Below are 21079 nucleotides of genomic sequence, written 5' to 3'. Positions count from 1 at the left end.
TTCCTGTTAAAAGGGAACTTTTCCTTCCCACTGTCGCCAAGTGCTTGCTCATAGAAGGTCATCTGATTGTTGGGGTTTTCTCTGTTTAATTACTGGACCTTTACTTTACACTATATATCGCACCTTAAGGTGACTGTCATTTTGATATAGCGCCTATATAAATCTAATTAAATAGAACTGAGTTGAATTGAAAAAATGGTAAAATTAATATATATGTCACATTATAATGGAAAGAGTTTAGAAGATCAAATTTCAAATCAAATATTGTATCCCAGTGCCATTTTTCTTGTAAACATGAAAATATCTTTGCAGACCTATTTTATATGTATTGGCTCTGATTTTGAGTTGCTGGAAGTAGATCACTGGAACGTGCAGACACGAACAAATATTCAAAAGTAGGTTACAGTCAAGTGAAGCGAAAGGAAACCGTTTGTCTTTGAACAGTAGATGTAGGCAGATTAAAAACAATGTGTAAATTTGCCTGTAGGACATTCCAAGACTGGTGATTTTTGTTTGCTATTGTCCATAAATTCCATGGGAAAAGGGCAGCAACGTGTTTCTCTGTATTTTCCTCTGAACGCTGAATCTCAATGTTCTTACTGACTATCAAGTAAATATTTAAACAAGAAATGCCTCGAGTGACCTGCATATTTATGTAAATGGTGCGTTGCTTGGAGCCCTTGCAACACCTTAAATTCTTGACAAGTTTATCACACAACTATGTGACACTGTGTAGCATTTATCTACACACTGCACAACTCAAATGAGTGCAATTCAGTCTTACTATAAAGTTAAAAATCTGAATGTATGAAAATAAACTTAATTATAATAATAGCTGTAATCTTTTACATCAGGTGTCTTGCTGGCAGGTTTTTGCACATTTTGTCTGAAATAGGGAAAAGACACTTGACACTTTCGTTGCTGTTAGGCTTCATGTTGGAGCTTAGAGTAGAAAGACGTGGAGACAGCGCCCCCATATGGTCATAATCCTGATGTACTGGTTATTGTTCGCCACGAAAACATCACGTGATTTCATTCAACCTGACGACTGCCTCTTAGGCCACGTGTATCATCCCAGCAAACGCGTCTTACCCTGCGTTATATTTCTATACAAGCAGAAGAATGTTATTCACCTCTTTTGAGGTTAGGCTTGTAATCAGTGTGAATTTCATATATAGTGAGTAAATTTAGGTCAAAGGAACAAACATTTTACATGATATGATGATCAGAAAAAAGAGCAAAATAATGTGTAAAGAACAGAAAGATTTTAAAAATCTATGTGCTTTGACTATATGTAATATAGTTCCTAGAAAAGCAAGGCCCCTTATTGCCCAACTGCCCTGTTAAATCAATTGTCTGACAACAACCTTAAATATAAAAAGTTTGCATGAAGACACTACAAAGACTAGATAACACTAGAATTACAATTTACATATGTAAATGGTCTTTTCCTGTATAAACAGGGTATTTTGTTATTTTACATCAACCAATCATACCCTGCTTTTTTCCCCCTTCCTGGTCTTTCTGAATAACCTACATGAACTAAAAATAATCTCACTATACTCACATTTTGAAGCGGACAACCTATGCTAAGATAAAATAAATAAATAAATAATGGCTTAAAATTGGTCCGTTATAGAGGGTTAAGGTAGAACCCAAAGGTTTGTGTATAATAAACAACTGAGAATTAAACAGTCTTGGAAGCTTATATTTAAAAAGTATGATAAGTCATGCTTTAATACAAAAATATTCCAAATACTGTACACTTGTTCTGAACATGTGCAAAATGTCAAAAAAAATATTTACAATTCCAGTAAACAGAATTTAAAAAAAAAACCATATAATGACCAATTGATCGGATTGAGTTTGAACCTAGAAAAACGGAAACGTTCTCTTAGCGATATTAAGCCCAAACTGAAGAAACAACACAGACACAACATCCAAGTGACAGGAATGGAACAATGAGAATGTTATTTACATGCGCAAGTATAAGACACAAAAGACCCACCAGGCTGGATCCATGCACACAAATTTTAAATGTAAAGTACTTGATTGAAATGTAAGATTGATGCGATTCAAATGTTAGTAGAGTTCCAAGTAAACAGGTTTCTGTGTAAATGGACATAGTGGTTATAACCACACGCTCAAAGATACAACGGTTGATTCTAAGGTCCTCAAAAGAATTTGTAAAATTTAAAAAACAAAACCATATCCCACACACACACACTTTTCCAGTTTTCTCCCAGTAAGAAATGCACTGGTCTCAAACTTGAGTTCATGGTTATAACATGAGTCTGCTCCTCCACATCAAGTCTTCTTTGTCCCTTTCACCCTCTATCAGAAGACTCTTTCACAGGCACGGAAATTTCTCAGACCAGGAGCAACAAGAGTTCTGTTTTTAATCACAAAGTCCTTCTTTTACAGAGATGTTGGCCTTTTTTTCATTTAATTTGCAGGAGCTTCATCTTGTTTCCTAAAAGCAGAAGAGGAACAATTAAGTGATGAACACTAACCTTTTAAAATGAACATTTATTGGAGTGACACTTACCCAGTCCTTTAAGAAATTTGTTCACACCACTTGGCTCAGGCTCAGGGCATGAATCCAGATACTCAGCCACTCTGGTTTCAAAGAGACCTGTGGGAAAGATGGAAAGACAGTAGCAGAAAAAAAGGATTAGACAGTCTTCATATGCTACAGCTCATTACGCACAGACCAGATGTCAAAAAATGTAGAAACGCAGTAGAAAAGTGCATTATTCCCATCACACTGACATACTCATGGTCTCTTTTACATGCAGGATCAAAGTTTGTCTCACCTTATTTTTCACTTACACCGTATCAAACGTGCGTATGCACAGTTTGAATTTATGTGTGTGGTCTGCACATCTTTATAAATAGCATTGAGTGGGAAAAGGCTTATGCATACTTTTTGTCCGTTTATACGCCCAGCCCCTAGTGCTTGCATGCAGGGAAAATTGTTTTCACTCAGTTTTAGGCTCGCTTGTTGTGACTCATTTAATTTAATGCATATGTCTGCTTTAATATGATTCAACACTGCTATTTATCCATTTACCGGTTATGTGGAAACAATGACTTGTTTATTTCAACTTTTATGCAACATCTTGCAGGATGATGTTTTATATTCTTCACATTCATCTGTCCCACCAAGATGTACAACGTTGGCTACGTTTCACTGTGAAGCTGGATGAATTCTAAATTTCTGTTTTGCTTTTGTATTTTGCTGTTTATTGGCACAGCTCTGCAGTTATTATGTTAAAAGGTAAAGTCAGCCTCTGAAGCAATGAAATCTAAATCGAGCACAGTTCCAGCTGGCATGAGTGTCTCCCGCCTCATGATTTAGTTTTACCTATTTTTTTCAGAACTCTAACAGTGGAAACAAAATATTCCCAAACAGAAAAAAACATAACATCTAAAAAAATGACCTCTTCCTCCTCCCTTGCGCAGCTCCTTGTCCTGAATGAAACCAGCAAACATCTGAGTGTCCATGAAGAGCTGCAGGAACTGCCGGACTCCCCGAGAGGGATGAGATTTGCGGAAACTGTCCCGCTGGAGCTCCTTGTTGCCATTGGGGGACTCGACCATGTGGAGTGGATAGTGTCCCACTAGCTCCACGAACAATCGCACAAACGCCTCCGACATCAAGGAGCTCAAATCAGTTTGCTGGTCTGAATGATTAAATAAGGAAAATGTTAGCACAGCAGTAAGGTTAATACTTAATGAAATGCTAAAAGCCTATGATTACATGAAAAAAAGAACAACAACAAGGGGGTCATCAACACAAATCTGGTTAAAGATTTGTAATCACACAACTGGAACTAATGAGCAGAAAACAGAATGTGCATTGATCTGCAGTAGGTTTGCCCTGCTGTGCTGCTGACATTTGCAGCTCATTTCTGCACAGCCAGATTTAGCTGGCAGAACAAAAGGACACACTGATAGTGCTATGATGAAAACTGATGCCAGCAAATATTCTTCTCATCGTCACTTTAAAAATGGAACTTCATCTTGTGATAGCGAGACTGTTTTGTAGATAAATCTTGTGTTCTTCGCATCTGTTCCACCAACCTCCACACGTGTTTCCATTTTCTTCTCTCAGAATATCTTGCCTCTCCTCCAGGATCTGCTGCAACGCCGCCTGGAGTTTACTGGGCAGAATGCAGTCCTCATCGCCCAGCTGTCACACATCACAAGAAGGGTCAACAGCAGTCACATGATGCAGTTTCTAACCATGCATTTAATCCGTCACATTGTCTCATAGTTAATATCTATAGTAGCCTCAATATAAAAACATCAAATGTCACTCGTGTTTTCAATTTTTGCTGTGACAAACTAAATAATTATATTTGGTGCTTTGATCACATTGTTTTTTCATGCACTAGATTTAAAACCCAAGACCCAGTGTTAAACTTCAAAAGCACTCTGTACTGGGAAATGTAGCCATTTACTGTTTAATGTGCAAGAATGCAACAGGCCAAAGGAGCAGAATGCCTCCAGCCCACACTGTGCAAGTCAAAGATTTTTAGCCCTTTATTCATAAATTCAAACTGAATGGAGGGATGTTTCTAGAATTACTCATTATGTGTATACTAATATAATGAGCACAACCACACAAAAGTCTGTCAATGACTGAAAAGACTTACTGTTAACTGACAAAATTGCAGCACTGAATCAGCCTTAATGTTTTGATTGTGACAGGACTATGTTCTGGGCTTACATCCCATATAATTTGTCACTCTCAAAATATTCAGCATGCTACCGAGGGACAAGTGTAGGCAAAGCCATCTTTTTGACTGAGACCACACCTATCATTCCCATTATACGTTGTGTGTACACACCTGAATGACAAACTTGTTTGCACACAGATCCACTATGAGCACCTGGGAAGACAGCAAGAAGAAGAATTGACAGTTACTAACTGTAAGACTTAACAATTGTGTAATAAGAGTTATATAAAGGTCCAGTGAGTGTGAGTTACAGTGTGCTGCTGCACAGTGGAAGCAACAGCATGCGTGGAGTGAATATACAGCCAATAAACCATTACACAGGCAGGACTGTCTTTTTAAAGCTCTAATTGTTTTCAAAATTATTTTTACAGACCTCTTCAATGGGAAGCTCCAGCACCTGTGGCAGGCAGGGTGCCAGCACCCCAATAAGGAATGGGGTGGGGGAACAGCTGATGTCCAGCATGCTGGCTGGTAACACCGGCACGAAGGTGTGCTGCCAAGTAAACGGGTAGAGCAGCGCCAAGGCTGCGTGGCTGCAGCGTGACAGCACACTGCAGTGAAGAGATTAGATGAGAGATGAGGTTTATCAAAACACTATTCATGCAATTCCCACACAGATCACATGACACTGAGATATCAATCATGGCTCCCTAAAGATAGAGGATGGCCACATGTATTATTTTTCCACCAAACACTCACAATAAACTGTAAGAGCTTTCAGCAAAACGCCTTAAGTATCAAAGGATTCTCTCAATGCAACTGATCTATGTTAATCCTCTTAGTTCAGCAGTCACTGCTACTCCTGCTGACACTCCTCGTCCCTTTACAGAAAGTTGCATGCGTGCTGTGAAAATCCTCCTCCGCTTTCACCTGGTTGCTCAACTTCTACAGCTAACATTTTCTTGGTTTTGCCAAAGAGCCTTTTTTGTGTTTTTCAAACAGTATCTGTAGCCTCACTAAGATATTCAATCTTTAAAAGGTGAATCGCTAATTTCCCCCAACATTTTCAGCTGCTCTTAGCAAAAAGCCAAATTTCAAATAAAGCTACTTGGAAAAGAAATTTAAAAAAATTTCTCATGGACATTTACTTACGATCTACATTTAATAACTTTCTAATTACCATCAGTCACTTTTAGAGCACTTAACAGAGCAGTAATTGCTTGCCATGCTATTAGAAACTTTTAATTAGTAATTTAGTGTATGTGATCTTTTGATTTTTCTTAATTAATTTTAGACTGTGTCACTTTCTCTAATGTGGCAGTCTCTATTTTTTAAGCTCAGTGTAACAAGCAGCTCACAGATGTTACTTAAATGATGTAAAACACAGTTAATTTCACCATGTGCAATGTGTTATTTATACCCAGTGTTAGCATTTCTATATTACTTTTTGGTTATTTGGCTAGAGTAAAAGTGAGTTATGGTAACTGGATCAGAGAAACACATTGGTGCAGCATTGCTCGGGTATTGGCATATAACTCTGCACTAAGGTTGTACACATACCAGTCATATGCTTGAAGTTCCAGGTCTGATTAGTTTCGAGTTTGTCTCTTTTGCTCTCTATATCCCACTCTGCTCTCTAAATGTAGCATCTGAGTATTCTGTCTTTCCTCACAATTGAGCAGCTCAAAATTGTATTCAGTGTGACTTGTTTTGAGCTGTTTTGTGTATGTAGCAATTTTTAGTTATCCTACAAGGATACAAATGATGTTAAAAGAAGCCTCCATGTCAGCCTGAGCACAGACAAACTAGAGTGGATCATGCATGATCCGGGCAGCATATGAACTACTTGGTGTGAACAAAAGCCAAACCAATGTTGGACAGAAATCGGTGTTACATCCTGTATCACCTAATGTTCTCACAACTTTTTGAAACAGGTGCTCAGCTTTAACAGGAACTGTTAGAAGTTTGACATAACAATGCAAACTTACAAAGGCATATATCATGGTGGAGCGAATTACCCACTATATTGCTGTATTATAGCCATCAATGCCTGACTGGTCCTGCTGTGAGATGCATGCTACTACATCATACCTGAGTTTGTCAGCGACAAAGATGACCCTCCTCTCGAGCAGAAGGGAGGCGAAAACCTGCAGGAGTTTTGTGACACTGAGACATTCCAGCAGACTGTCAAAGTCCACATGCTCCAGTCTGGAGTCCACAGGTCGGCATAAAGTCAGTTCCTTGCAAAGCAATGAGAGCACACTCAGTCAGGCTAAATATAAATTGTAGTTGTTGACAGTGTGTATGAATGGCTGAAATGTTTATGCAAAACTAAGCCTTTTAGGATGCTGAATACCCATGTTCATGTTGTTCGATCTTTTAACATCTGCCAGATCACCAGAGACTTATGAATGATTAGAGCCAGGGGTTTTGTTCTGTTCTAGCCACATATCGAATAAACATAATTCCGGGAACTAGAGGTTGTTTTTCTTTTTTTAAAGAATGAAATCTGATACGTGCATTTCAGCCTTGTAATTCCTCCGATACAAGTTTTTCCATGTGGGTATGCCAAACAAAAGCATAAAAAGCACCTGGGGAGATAAGTGTGTTTTTTGTCCTGACTCTCTCCCCTCATCCCCAACTGGTCAGGGCAGATGGCCGCCCATCCCTGAGCCATGCTCTGCCTGAGGTTTCTTCCTGTTAAAAGGGAGTTTTCATTCTTCCCACTGTTTTCAAGTGCTTGGTCGCAGGGAGTAAAATATGATTATTGGGGTTTTTTCTCCATTATAGTAGGATCTTCAACTTGAGCACGTTGAGGCAACTGTTGTGATTTCGCTATATAAGTAAAACGGTGTTGAAATGAACTGAATATGATGCTGAGCTCTTGAATTTTAAGAGGTTATAGTCAATGGTCAAATGATAGATGGGGACTTTAGATATAGGTTTTAAATCTAGGACTTCCAAATGTAAGGCTTTGACTTTGCCACACTCCCTGAGTTTTACTGGAAAGGATCCTTACTTTGCATATTTTGACTCTGTAAAACAGAAGTGATCAAACAGTTTGCTGTCAGTGTTTAAAAACACATATATATGTTGCAGCATGGCTGAGCCCTATTGTTTTCACAAATACCCTAAAATTTTGAGTCATTCTGAGTTTGCAGAAGGGAGTGGCTAGAAGGAGCAAAACTACTAATTAACATTTCCTCTTTTGGTTTCAGGCTTACCTCACTCCCAGCGCCTGGGACGAAGCTCTTAACGGTAACTGTGCGTCCAGGGGCTGGAAAAGGAGCTTCCATCACAGTACGCATAAAAGGGTACACGAGAGCCGGAGATATTTCTCTGCGCCTCTCCACCTCTTCCAGAATCTGGTCAGACAAAGCCAGATGAATCAATTTTTGCATGCAGATGGGGTTTTCCTTCAGAGCACACTACTGGTTGTTAATTTCCCTCAGGCCAGCTGAAGGATGGATGAGACACAGTTACATGCATACGATTTCCTTTTGGGAAAGAACCCCACACCCAGTGACTCCTCAGGATTATCTTCTAGTGCACCCTCATCCTATCTTTAAACATGCAGTTTTAAGGCAGCGGGTTTCACAATGTTCAGGGGATTAGCACTAAACTGTAGTCGATCCAGCTCTTTTCATGTCGCAGTAAAAAGTTCTATCAGCAGAAATATGTGTGCACATGTGTTGTGTCTTTACCTTTGCAAAAAGATTGAAACAGCCCAGCTTGCTGACAATACAGTGCACCTCAGGAAGTCTCTTCCCCTTTCCACTGGGCTTAAAGAGACAGTTTCAAATGATAAAAAGGAAGAAACAGAGATGTCATTACAACACCATTAAACACGGCATATCTCTCTCAGTCTCTAAAATGGCAGGAGTAGAAAATCCTAAAAGTCATAAAGTCCCTATCCATGTTTTTCATAGTGGCATCAGTTTTTTCCCCCATGTCCTCTTCATTAGATGTAACATCCAATGTTGAAACTATAAAAAAACCTGAAAAATCTGCAAAAAAAACTGTGCTTGGACAATAAAATTTAAGTAGAATATCAATGACATAAAGCTAATCTGGATCAGGATCCATCACAATCCACAGAATATAGGCCATAAAAATGACAAAAGCAAGCTGGAGCATAATTTGGGTGCAGACCCATGAAGTGATCACTTGGTGTACCGGTAAATTGGATTAAATCCTATTGAGATTCTTTGTAATCATGACTGGACCGTTTTGTTGTTATGAAAGCAGTCATATGAAGTTATTCTCTAACTGCAAATTGAAGATTTCTAAGTGCAGGAAAACTGGGCGGCACAAGTAATCTGAGCATGAGTTTTATGCTTTGGGGATTTACAGCAGACACTTTGCAATGGTTTCCGCCATGTTACAAACACAATTACTGGATTAATCAAGAAAATAACCTGCAGGTTAATGAAGTGAAATTGAAATAGATGTTAATGACACAGTATCTGAAGCAGCGTCTGGAGAAACAGCAAAACTGAAAAAGCTCTCTAAGTTGTGCGAGTTGAGAAAAACAAAATATAAAACTCTCCACATTAGATGTGGCCTAGATCTGTCTGTACTACCCAACAACAAAGTTTATCGCAGACATCTTAACAAGACAACTGCAATAGCAGTAACAAAGCAAAAGAAAAGCACAACACTTGTCATAATTTCAACATACAAAACTGAACCCTTCTCAGGCTAAGGAAAAGGGAACATGATGAAATTCTTCTTGCTCTCTGTCATTAATACAGAAGTGGTTTATGGTCTGTGACTCACATCTCCTAAGAGATGTTGAGTAAGCACAGGGCAGGCTGCCATATCATGACACACACACACACACACACACACACACACACGAACATTTGAGTCAAATGCTCACCAGGATCTTACGGCAGTAACAAAACCAGCGGCTGCCATCTTCTCCAGTCAGGACAAAGGAAAACGTCTCGCTGTCAACGCAAACACAGATAATGCTATTTATCCGAGGTAATTTAACCATGATGTTCCATGTATAAAAATTGGTGGGAAAAGAGCTGGCTTGATATGAATGATTTCATTATGGAATCATTTCATTACAATTAATTAAACAGGAAAAACACTACACTAAATAAAGACAGACAGAACAGAAAATATGTACATGTACATATTTGTCGTCTGGTAGTTTGTATTGGCACAGATGCATATTTTAGAGGCAGGAAGGGAGTGCAAGTTCTGAGCATAACCCTCATTACAACAATGAACCGCACAGACAAAATGCATACCCAATTCCCCTTAGCACTCCAATTTAATTAGATCAGACAAAACTTTAATCATCCCTGTGGGGAATTTAAGTGATTGCAACAGTGATTTGTGGGTTACAACTAATAGCTGGAGATATTAATAGAAAAAGAGGAAATGGGGTAATAAACATGGCATAAATAAGAATGCTGAACAATACAAAGTCAACAAAAGGACTCCAACACAAAGAAAATGAAAGGAAGATGAAGAAATAATACAGTCTCATGTTACCATTACATCACTGGCTTAGCTTTGCTGTGACACAGCATACATCAGGCATGGTGTTAAAACATTGTTGTTGTGTTTAAGCTGACCTAGGCATCAGTGCAGAAGGTTTCCAGTCCTGAGAATCAGGGAAGCAGAACCTTGGGATCACCTTCAGCTGATCCTCAGCTTCTTTGGAAAGCCGGGACGACTTCTCAAACTGAAAGAGAAAAACTCAAGGCTACTACAGGCCAGTCGATTCCCAGAGATCCAATAAAATCAATAAAACAAACAACAACAAAAAAAAACACCAAAAATTAAAAGTGTTAAAAGTTTCCTGTAAATTAAAATAAATAAATAATAATAATAATAATAATAATAATTTTTTAAAAATCAACAAACATGCACAGTCTCAAGTATGTGGTCGAATGCACCTAAAGAGATCATTTCTTTTATATTCCAGGGAGAAAAATGCAAATATATACCCAAATCTGGAAAAACACATCAAAAGAGTCCATCTGAGAAGCCTTATATCAGCCTGGGAAATTCCCCGTATACAAATTCTCAAAAGGATTTTTTGTTATGTACAATGAGAATCCCTTAATATCACCAAACAAGATTACAATTTAGTTGTGAAATTGTCACAAATGACATCAATTCATGCAATATGAACAAAGCAGAGTTGTGCAGACTGCTAACCATTTTGGGGAACTGTTGTGTAATTTCAGGGGAGTAGGTGTTTTCTTGGGAGCTTTTTCTTAGTGACACCACCACAAAGATCTGGAAAAGCTGCTGCTGCTGCATCTGGATCAGGTCTCTCTCCAGGGTTCGGTAGCCTGGCCTTCGTTTCAATGTAGACTGGATGTAAACTGATCTCCTGGAGCCTGTTCAACACCACACAGTGACACAATACAGTCATGTTTATCCTGGGAAAAATCCCAACCAGCACAGAGAAGCAATAAAAGGTCTTCTTAATGTCTATATAATGTAAAACTGTAGCTATAACACTGACTACTTTAAGGTTGCTCAATGATGACCTATCATGCTAATTTCTAACTCTGCTTTTTATTCTTCAACTCTACTACAGCGTTGCATGATTCACACTAAATAAAGAATCCTTTTTATCTTATGCTGAGCCTTGATTCAACTTATTTCATTCACTGCCTGAAACAAGCTGTTTTAGCTCCATCTTTCTAATGAATGACTTATCCTTTAAACATTAGTTGAGCTCCTAATTAAAAACTTTGGAGATGTTTGGTGTGATCATTTAACACTAACACTATACAGTATATGATGTTTTTATCTTCTCGTTTTACCGTAGCACTGGATTTATACTTTCATTTTTAGGAACTAATAGTATTTACTCCATATAAAGTTATCTACCTGTAAACTTTACCCAGAACTAGCATAAAGTGAAAGATTCTGTACGTTTGTTATACCTTTGGTGCCGTCCTCAGGGTCGCTCTCAGTCCCGCTGGTCTCCTCTGCTTATATAAATTGGAGGAGGAGGGATAGATTAGTGAGAAGCAGAGGAATGGGGAAAACTTGACAGGCCATAATCAGATGCAGACAGCAAGTCTTTGTTTCATAATTTCATTTCATTGCCGACTGCGACTGGCCTTATGTGTATCATCAAAAGATGGGTATTTCCGCCAAGAGGCTCAACTTAATCTTGATGTGTTGATGTGGATCTGCCACTATGTGTTTGTGTCTCACCTCGCACGGTGACTCCTTGGTTCTTCACTCTCTTCCTCCCTCGCTTGTCATCAAAGATCGTCTCGATTTTGTTGACATACTATGTAGTAGAAGCACAGGTGCTTGTCAGCCCCATAATTTTAGAGCCATTGCAGAATCCTGATTACATGGAATTATGATATATAGCCACTAACAGCTACTAAATACATAATTATATTACAGATTTTCAGCATTTTTTTCTTCTTTTTTTTAAAACCCCATACCCTTGTTGTTCTTTCTAAAAGAACATAGAGCAGGAAGCTTAAACTTTGTTTTTAAAAGAAGCGCTGCCAATTGAGGAAACAAACTCGTATGGCAATGACAAGTAACATGTCTAACTAACCATAACAGCACTGTTTTGAAGCAGAACAATACATAATAAATGAGTTATTGTCAAGATCTAAATGCGTATTTTTAATATATTCAAAGATTTCCCAAAAGCGGTTTGTCTAAAATATTTAAGAATACTCAACTCACTCAATATTTCATTATTACTACAGTTTCAGATATTCATTTTACACTATTGAAAAGTTACACAATGGTCTCTTCCTAAAAACAATCAAAATCAACATGACGGGCTTTTTCAAACTAGCTCAAACTCATGGTACTTGGGTCACATTGGGTTTTTTAAGCCATAACCTCTTTTTTCTACAAATATATTTTAAAAAACGCTTTTTTCCCTCTTTACCTTGTCAGTAAAGTCTGTCCCTGTCCAAAACCTTTCCACAGCCATGGGTTAGATGTCCGTAATACTCTTCTGTCTGAATTTACACAAAGTGTTTACACATACTGCTCCAACACTATCTATTATTTTCAGCATCAGCTTCTTCCTGTTCAACAAGTAACCGCCTCCTTTTCTGTTCTACGTAAAACATGAATCATCATTCACTGCCACTCTGTCAGTCACAGGTCACATGGAAATGGGCACCAAAAATGCTGTCAGCCAGCCATAGTATCAAATTCAATTGTATGTGCAAATATACCTGGGGTATCCTGTGTATTTTCTGAGTGCTTCCACGCCGTGGTGCAGCTGGTTTGGGAGTGTCTGCAATGGTTGAAGATTTGGACACAGCTTGGAACACCTTCCTGTCCACTTTACTAGCATACCTGTATAACGTTTGGGGTTTAGAAGGCAACTGGAACAAAAGAAGTGCTAAGTTAATGCTCAGTTTCAGATAATTACTTGGTATCAAACTACAATAATTCCTTCTTCCTTTGTTTCTCAGGTTGACACATTTGTTACATTGATGCATAACTAATAAAAATACTCCTGTACTATTAAAGCGGGACATACATGGAATGTTATCCATTACCTTTGGGAGAGGCCTTGCAATAGGGATACACATTGGAGATAGCTTGACATCCTCATAGGGGTTATCTCTGGTCACATCACCTGAGGGTAAGGTAGAGTGATGGGAAGGATTAGACAGCATGCCTGGACGTCTTCAAGACATAGAAGCAACTGAGACAGCCTAAATTTGCTGAAACTACAACAAATTGTTTAAAATGCATGGTAGCACCTATCTGCCAAGTGCTGTGAAATACTGAATTTGTGACATTGCAATGCAAAAGCTATTATTATACACTTGTATCAAACAGCTAGGCCACATTTACAGACACTACATATTGTGAATAGGTGTTATGTCTGATCCCACTAGTCACAGCATGTTTTTCCATCGTGAACATGAGGAATAATTCTAGTAACTGTAGGAAATCTGTGGGCAATCAGGAAAAGGAAACATCATCAGTTGAGCTGCTATACTTAGTACTACTAAGTAGTACTAAGTATAGTATGCTTAGTACTACTAAGTATACTATACTAAGAATAGTATACTTAGTATACTATTCTTAGTTAGCGTATTGTCTGTCTTGTTAATGTTGGTTTATAATGGAGCACTGTAACAAAAAAATATTTTCCCCCAGGGATCAATAAAGTATTCTGATTCTGATTTGGATTATACAACAATAAGCCAAATCCTAACTGAGAATACTGAAATTTACATCAACCCAGCGACAGGTACCCAGGAGTCTTTATGATTTCCTGTCTTTGTCTTTTGTGCTAACAGCCAGATAAATCAGAAGCTCTGGAAGTTCATTCAAAATCAGCTCCACATTGGGAATAGGACTTACAGACGATGTCCTCGTAAATATTGTCATCAGAGTAGGCATGGTAAAGGGCATCATCTGCCCGAGGGCCTTGCTCTGCCGTCAGGCGTGATGCATCCTCATACTCAAAGGACTTCCTGTGACAGGGAGAGAAGCGATGGCAGTGAGAAAGGCTGTTGACCTAAAGATAACCATTATACTGTTCACTCTATTGTTGTATGTTTAGCCATTGCCCGACAACAAAATGCCTTGTTGATATGAAACCCAGAAAAACAAGGAGATAGTGCAGGGAGAGAGAATAATCATCATGGAAGGAAATGACTGAGCGCATGATAGAGAAGTTGCAATATGGTAACAGTTTTTCTGTGTCACAGACAGTACAGAAATATGGAAATGGACAGTCTGTCTGAGTGCAGAAACTGAAACTGCGATGTTACTAAAGTTCACGTGATAAAATACCTGGCCAGGTGCAGATACTTCATAATGTACAAGCTTAAATGAAAGCTTCCTCTAAAAATGGTAAACAAGAAGCCCTGTGCTACCTGTGTGCAGACATGACAGGAAGACTCCGAATCGAGCTACTGGCATAAACTAAAAAGGTTGATTACATTGCCTACAATACGTAACAACAAAAATATTCCACAATTAGTAGTTTGTGAAACTCTGTTTTACAGTTTATGAAACATCCTGTCCTGTGCTCTAACAGAGGGGAAACAGACTTTCTCTACCTACATGTGAAAAAAATAACCATTCAAACTTTTTAATCTATTGGACAAGCAAACTTTCATCCTCTTTGAAAGGGTACCTAATGATAAAGGCACTGCAATCAATAACACCTACACCTACCTATGTTTGTATCTTTATATTTCAACAATAGAGTAGGAAATATACCCCATTATTCATTATACTGTCAAATGTATGAAATTAGAATTAATGGATCCTGATTAGAGGCCAATAATTAGAACCTTTTTAAAAAAACAACAACATATGGTCCAAGTATCAAGTTCTCTTTTACACTCAAGTATATTTTACCATTATTCACCGTCTAAAAACCTCTTTAAAGTCTTCAAAATGCCCGAGTCTATTATTAATATTTTACACTGCATGTATTATAAACATCTGCCAGTTTTCTATGACTGGCCAATCCAGGAAATTCAGCCAGTAGAGCCTTTGATGCAATAAAAGGTCATCAGAAACAAAAATTATATTACAGGATCTGCAGGGACAGCACCAGTCAAAAGTCCATCCAAAGTGCTGACTGGTATTGTAATCATTTCAAATGCTGGTGTCAAAGTGCGCGGTTCTACTGTCAGAAGGACAGCACCAGCTTCAGGTGGAATGGCCAAGTCAGATTTGAATAACACTGAAATATTGTGCACGCAGGATAACCCACACACAACTTCAGATATTTTACATGATAACAAATTGTCAGCAAGGTATATTAGTTTCTAAGGCCAAAGGGTGTACTTTCTTTATCTGCAGAGAAGTAAAATCTATCAATCATTTTTTTATATTTTGTTGAAACCATTGATCACTCCTTTTCTTTACCATCTTTGTCTGTATGTACCGTATTAAAAAGGATTAAATGTTTGCTTTTTATGTGTCAAAAGCAATGGTTTTCACAGGACTACAGATAATATAAGCATGTGACACAGTTTAGTCTTGTTTTACTCGGCCTTTAAAATAATGAAAGAGGGACTGTGTGTGTGTGCCCGATGAAGATGACCCTGGACCCATGGCTGCTCAGGAACTAGGCCATTTCTAGACAATAGACGACAATGCTGCCAGATATCATGTGACATCACACCAGGACCCCAGCCAGCAATCAGACTCTGACAGTACCCTCCCCACCCCAAAACTGCTCTACATATACTGTAACTGTTCAGTAAACCTTTCTACTATAGTTTATATCAAAGAAAGTGCTGCAACAGTTCCATTCTACTTTACTTTTAACAAGTACTCTATGATTATTTATGCTTTTCTTTTTGTGCACTTACTGACCTGTTCTTTTTATGTCTTGAAAGTCCTTCACTCTTTCCAACTGGACACGGAGGAGGTGGGAAGTTGGGTGGTTGAGCTACCCTCCTGGTTCTCGTGTTGGAGTGATTGTTATGAGAGGACCCTCTGTCCCATTGTACCATGTACCCTGTGTTGTTACTGTTCTTGGTTCCCCGATACTGGAATGTCCGCTGAGGTTTAGGAGGGGGATTAGCTTCACCTGATGATCCTCTGCCTTTCTCCCAGAGCAGTCTGTTTCCCTCAAGCTTCCGCCAGAAACCCCGGGAAGTGTAGAAGTTACCAGCAGGCATGTTGTCTTCTGGATCATCAGTTGACAGAGGTAGAGGTTTAGAAACTACTTCAGCATCCAAGATACGACCTATTTTTTGGTCACCGTTGGCAGTAATGATTCGTTTATCTGTAGCCTCCACTTTGGGAGATGCAAGTATTTGCGTTGAAAATGTTTTATTTCCTGGCGACGTGGCTAATAATTCACTGGAACCACTACGCACCGGTTCTGACTTCCTGCCACCCACACTGTGTCCAGCCTGTGCTGGGGATTCCTGAAAATCAAATTCCGAGTTATTTCTTTTTGAGACGTCGGCTTTTGCATGAAGACCGCCTCTCCAGCTCTCGTTTGGACAACCATTGCCTAGGAGATCTCCAGACAGAGTCCGAGATACAGTCAGAGGATGTACTTTCACTCCAGTATCATGGCCACTGCTCTGCTGACTGCGGCCTTCCCACTGGGAGATCTTCTCCTTGATGTTAATGACTTGCTTGTGAGAAGGTATCCTCAATGGTGGCCGTCCTTGCTTGGCTGTGGGAGCCTCATTCTGCAGCACAACCTCACCAACCCCACGTCTGACCTGCTCCGCTCTTAGAGCCAGCATATTGTGTCAGCTCATCGCGAATCCTCCATAGGTAAATGTATCAAGTATTTCCCCACAACAGACAGAATCTACTTATTGTTAATTATCCATAAACTGTAATCAAAATCAAAAGAGCCACAAAGTTTATTGTTGGTTCTGTTCTGTCTTCATGTCGTTGTGTGGTGGCAGAGGATCGTTTTCCTCTTGTCTCATTTTATAAAACAACCTAAAAAGAAGATGACAGACTAAAATTACTTATCAGTACAATTAAATCACATCCAAAGAGCACAGTGCACACTGTAGGATCAGAGAAACAAAACCCCAAGGGAAATCTTTCCCCTGAAACAGCATGCATCCAAAGGTGAAGACAAGAACATACTCATGTGAATGCTGGTTTCTGAAAATAAACCTAGTAAAAAAAGAGAAAAAAAGTAAAGACAGTGACAGTGACACATACACTACTATGTATGTGTGCAGTGACCCCCCCCCCCCCCCCAAAAAAAATAAAAAATTCTTCTAGGCCTAGGAGATTTCTGTGATGCCTTCTTCCTAGGCCTCCTTATAGCTGGTCAAATACAAAAACACCTGTAGTACAGCAAATCAAATGCACCTCATTTGAAAGGCTGTCTTTAAATGGTATGGGGGAAGACCATCTATGCCAGGGGTCGCCAATCCCAGTCCACGAGGGCCGGTGTCCCTGCAGGTTTTAGATGTGTCCTTGATCCATCACAGCTGATTTAAATTTAAATGGATAAATTACCTTCTAAACATGTTTTGAAGTTCTCCAGAGGCCTGGTAATGAACTAATCATGTGATTCAGGTGTGTTGACCCTACAGGGACACCGGCCCTCGTGGACTGGGATTGGGGACCCCTGGTCTATGCGATTTCATGAAGCGTTTGAGACACGGAAAAACACACGAATCTCATTTCTTGCATAAAGAGCCAACGACAATTGATGACGGGGAGCATTTTAACCCCACCTATCCACATGTGGTCGAGCTCTAGATTAGGCGTTCCTCACGTGGTTTAACTATTTATCAGACACAAAAAATAAAAAGATATAAGACAACATATTCTAAATAACTGCGGCCTTTGCTATATGCACTTTAAACTAAAAATCACATGTTGTCAAACATGCACAGATTTGATGTCTGCGATTGTTTTGCAATGCACTCAGTCTGATTTATATATCCTTAGCCGGCATCAACATGATTGCTGAAGTCTCTTGCTCCTGCTTCGCTGGAACCAAACTATTTGGACACGTCGCACATGAGGATCAAGAAGGGGAGACATGGTAAAATTCCACAGCATAGTTCATGATGACTATGAGCTGCATTCCTGCAGATGGAGAGGAGGAGGGTCAGTAAATAGATTCAGCTACAGACAGTCGGACAGTCACTCAGTCTTGCAAATGACACCTTTGTCTGCGTTTGACCCAAATTAAACGTATGTTTGTAGTGGAATGCTGCTCCATCATAGCCAGACCATGCAATGACAATGCAGCTCCCGAACTGACCCACTTGCACTTATTCGTCTGTGTGCGGTATGTAGTACAGGAAGACATGAGTTGCGTTTCCTGAGCTGCAGGAAGAAGGATCAGCAGTGTCCATAATTATGGTGCAGAAAGATTTTCACCCAACCACTGGTTTAAGCTATGTTTAGATCATCTATATTCAAACACTGACTTGGAAATACAAGAAATCCAGAAATATATCAGCCACTGGCCACTTACAGTAACACTGTGAAACATATCAAAATGGGAGCTTCCCTCTTTTCCATGGTATTCAGTTAAAATCAAATATTAGTCCCAAAGCAGTGAACTGTACATTGTTGTGTAGAAAAGCCAGAGGGAAAGTCAAAATGAACGTTTTAATAAGGCGTTCAGCTTTACAGAGTGGCATCCCAGCATTATTTTAGTGAAACTCACTGAGTCATCCATGTAGAAACTAGACAGGGGACACACAAAGCTTGGAGAACCCAGTCATCAGTTGGCAACTAAATTAAACCTAATTGCAGCTTCAAAACCGCCACAACACGCCCTGCAGAGACGTGTGGCATGACATGACATGTTGGAGGTGAGGTATTGTACAACTGTAGTTTATCACCAGCAGTGGCAGTCGGGAGTATAATAAAAGAAAAATGCAGGTTTGCTTTACACCAACATAAAAGGACAGAGCAAGATAAAGTACCTTAAAACGACTGATCCTTCAGCAGTCAGCGGGGTACAGAGGCATTCATTTCCACATCTCCAATGAGGGAGTGACAGACAAACAGCTTTCATGAGGTGTTTTGTGTCAAGTTGTTGCTGCTAGCTGTGCCAAAACAGTCCAAATCCTCTCATAAACACAGACTGAGGCAGATAAACAATCTAAACATCATTACTTCACAATACCACAGTGATAACACCTTGAGTGGCACATGAATATCGAAGAGGCTTTGTCTTGACAGTTATCAATTAACCAAGTTGATTTTCCTATATATTTGGCAAAGCAGACAAATGATTTTCATAGAGCATTTTACAGCCTTAAAGGACAGAGACCTTTGGGAGCTCTATGACCTGAATTGCCTCCATATTTTCTGTTATGAATAGTTACTATGTCCAGATAAACGGAGATAAACTGGAGATGAGCAGGAATGCATGCGGACTGAGTGAAAGGAAACTAGGCTCATGTTTTAAAAAAACAACAACAACAACTGTAAAAATAAATAAATAAATAAATAAATAAATAATAAAAAAATGTCACCCCGCCCTTGCAAAGAACTGAAACTTGGAAACTTAACGGACTCGTTATGGTGAAACCTGTTAAACCGCCGGCTGGAACAGCAATACAGGAATAACGTTTTAGTCACCAGTGAAATCGTACAGTGTAATAAACGAAAAGAAGAAAAATAATAAAAATAATTTATTGGATGCATGCCGAGTTGAAGAAAGGGACTTACTGAACCAGAAAAAGTATTGATACTTACATTAAAACGTGATAATAGCTATACATAATACCGTCAGGTTAAACTTGCCATAGTTTCAGTGGCGTTTGGTGTTGACTTGTCACCATATGAAGAAAGCACAAGGATTGGAGAAGTGTGGGAGAGCTATAAATTTTACGGCCAGCTATTAGCTAACGATATCACTGAATGCAGAAACAGAGCTCCTTGAACATTTTAACTAGGGTTTTCTACGAGAAAGTGATATATAAGCTGTGAAGTAAGTGTAAAGATAGAAAGATGGGTAGATGTGATAGAATCCATACTACTTACCAAAGTATAAGCAGGACTCATGTTCTTTCCTCGTTTTCCCGGCGATAAAATAAAAACCGCAAATAAAATCCGACTGCGCTCGGTCTCATCGTTCTATCTGGGAAGGTCTCAATAACGTAAAAAAAAAAAATGCTACCGTTGTTCAAAAAAAGCAGCCTACAGACTGGTAAACTTAACTTATGAGCACGAAAACTTTATGAGGTATAAAAACGTACCGCTTATACTAATATCTAAACACAGCATGAACAACAACCACAAAGAAAGTGGCCACAGAGGAGAGAAAAGCTGCTAAAGCAGAACACTCCTCGCCCTCCGTCTTTGGACAATTAGCGTCAAGTCAGCCTGAAAATGCGATTTCCGGTTGTAACTTTCAAAATATAAGAGATAACAATTCACCGAGTGTCGTTTCCCCCAATTTATAAGGTGTTCATTGAACTTTCTGGGTGAAAATTGTTTTGTTTTTTTTGTTATGTTCAGTTTTTTATGTTGTCCGTTTTTTATTTTTTATGTGTCCTTTATAAAACGTAAATATTGTAAAAGTAAATGTATTTTAGTCCACTGCAATTGTACGTTTGCTGGCGTCAGTTGTCCAACAAGACCACCGGGATATCGACATCATAACACATGCCACTGAGTTTTGGGAGCAACAAAAGTATCTGAAATGATTTCAAATAATAAAGGAACAAGCAACATTTACATGCATTATCCACCACACCATTATTTATGACAGCACTGCTGGAAGTGGTTAACAAATAACTGTGTTGGGGGGTTGTAATGCAACATTTCTGTCTTGTTTACAATAAAAATAGTTTACCGTGCTTTTATTTGACTTCCAGCTTCCCTCATACTGTTTCTGTCGAGCTTGACGCGCTGACTGTGAGAAAGTTTGCCTGAAGCCTCCAAGAGAGACGACGTCATCACCTCAACTCCTGCAGCTGTCAACA

The 21079-nt window shown here is 39.1% G+C and overlaps 1 protein-coding gene across 3 annotated transcripts; it reads right to left on the bottom strand.

Annotated features, from left to right (window-relative positions):
* Positions 1-1707: 1707 nt before the first annotated feature.
* dennd2c (DENN/MADD domain containing 2C) lies at positions 1708-21055 on the bottom strand. 3 transcript variants are annotated; one of them, XM_082517447.1, is made up of 19 exons: positions 20950-21055; positions 16011-17105; positions 14034-14146; positions 13217-13296; positions 12887-13039; positions 11886-11964; positions 11609-11656; positions 10869-11053; positions 10280-10389; positions 9568-9637; positions 8390-8467; positions 7910-8050; positions 6777-6925; positions 5119-5296; positions 4857-4898; positions 4087-4195; positions 3444-3686; positions 2549-2635; positions 1708-2473 (listed from the first exon to the last, which is right to left on the bottom strand). In XM_082517447.1, the coding sequence occupies exons 2-19, from the start codon at positions 16898-16900 to the stop codon at positions 2442-2444; spliced, it is 2787 nt and encodes a 928-aa protein (XP_082373573.1). In that variant the 5' UTR covers positions 16901-17105; positions 20950-21055; the 3' UTR covers positions 1708-2441. The 3 variants fall into 3 exon arrangements, with proteins under 3 accessions (XP_082373573.1, XP_082373572.1, XP_082373574.1); XM_082517446.1 differs by lacking the exon at positions 20950-21055 and adding an exon at positions 20136-20505; XM_082517448.1 differs by lacking the exon at positions 20950-21055 and adding an exon at positions 20136-20505 and having other exon boundaries at positions 11609-11653.
* Positions 21056-21079: the final 24 nt, after the last annotated feature.

The sequence above is a fragment of the Aulonocara stuartgranti genome (assembly GCF_965226115.1).
Source record: "Aulonocara stuartgranti genome assembly, chromosome: 20".
Classification (NCBI taxonomy): domain Eukaryota; kingdom Metazoa; phylum Chordata; class Actinopteri; order Cichliformes; family Cichlidae; genus Aulonocara; species Aulonocara stuartgranti.
The sequence above is the reverse complement of the archived record's forward strand: the minus strand, read 5'-3'. Positions and strand labels throughout refer to the sequence as shown.

Excerpts from the sequence above, each read along its gene's own strand:
- dennd2c (XM_082517447.1), bottom strand. The coding sequence starts at position 16,900 with ATGCTGGCTCTAAGAGCGGAGCAGGTCAGACGTGGGGTTGGTGAGGTT. Across the intron at positions 13,297-14,033 it reads TATTTACGAGGACATCGTCT|GTGATGTGACCAGAGATAAC; the intron begins GTAAGTCCTATT and ends CCTTACCCTCAG. Across the intron at positions 10,390-10,868 it reads CACAACAGTTCCCCAAAATG|TTTGAGAAGTCGTCCCGGCT; the intron begins GTTAGCAGTCTG and ends TTTCTCTTTCAG.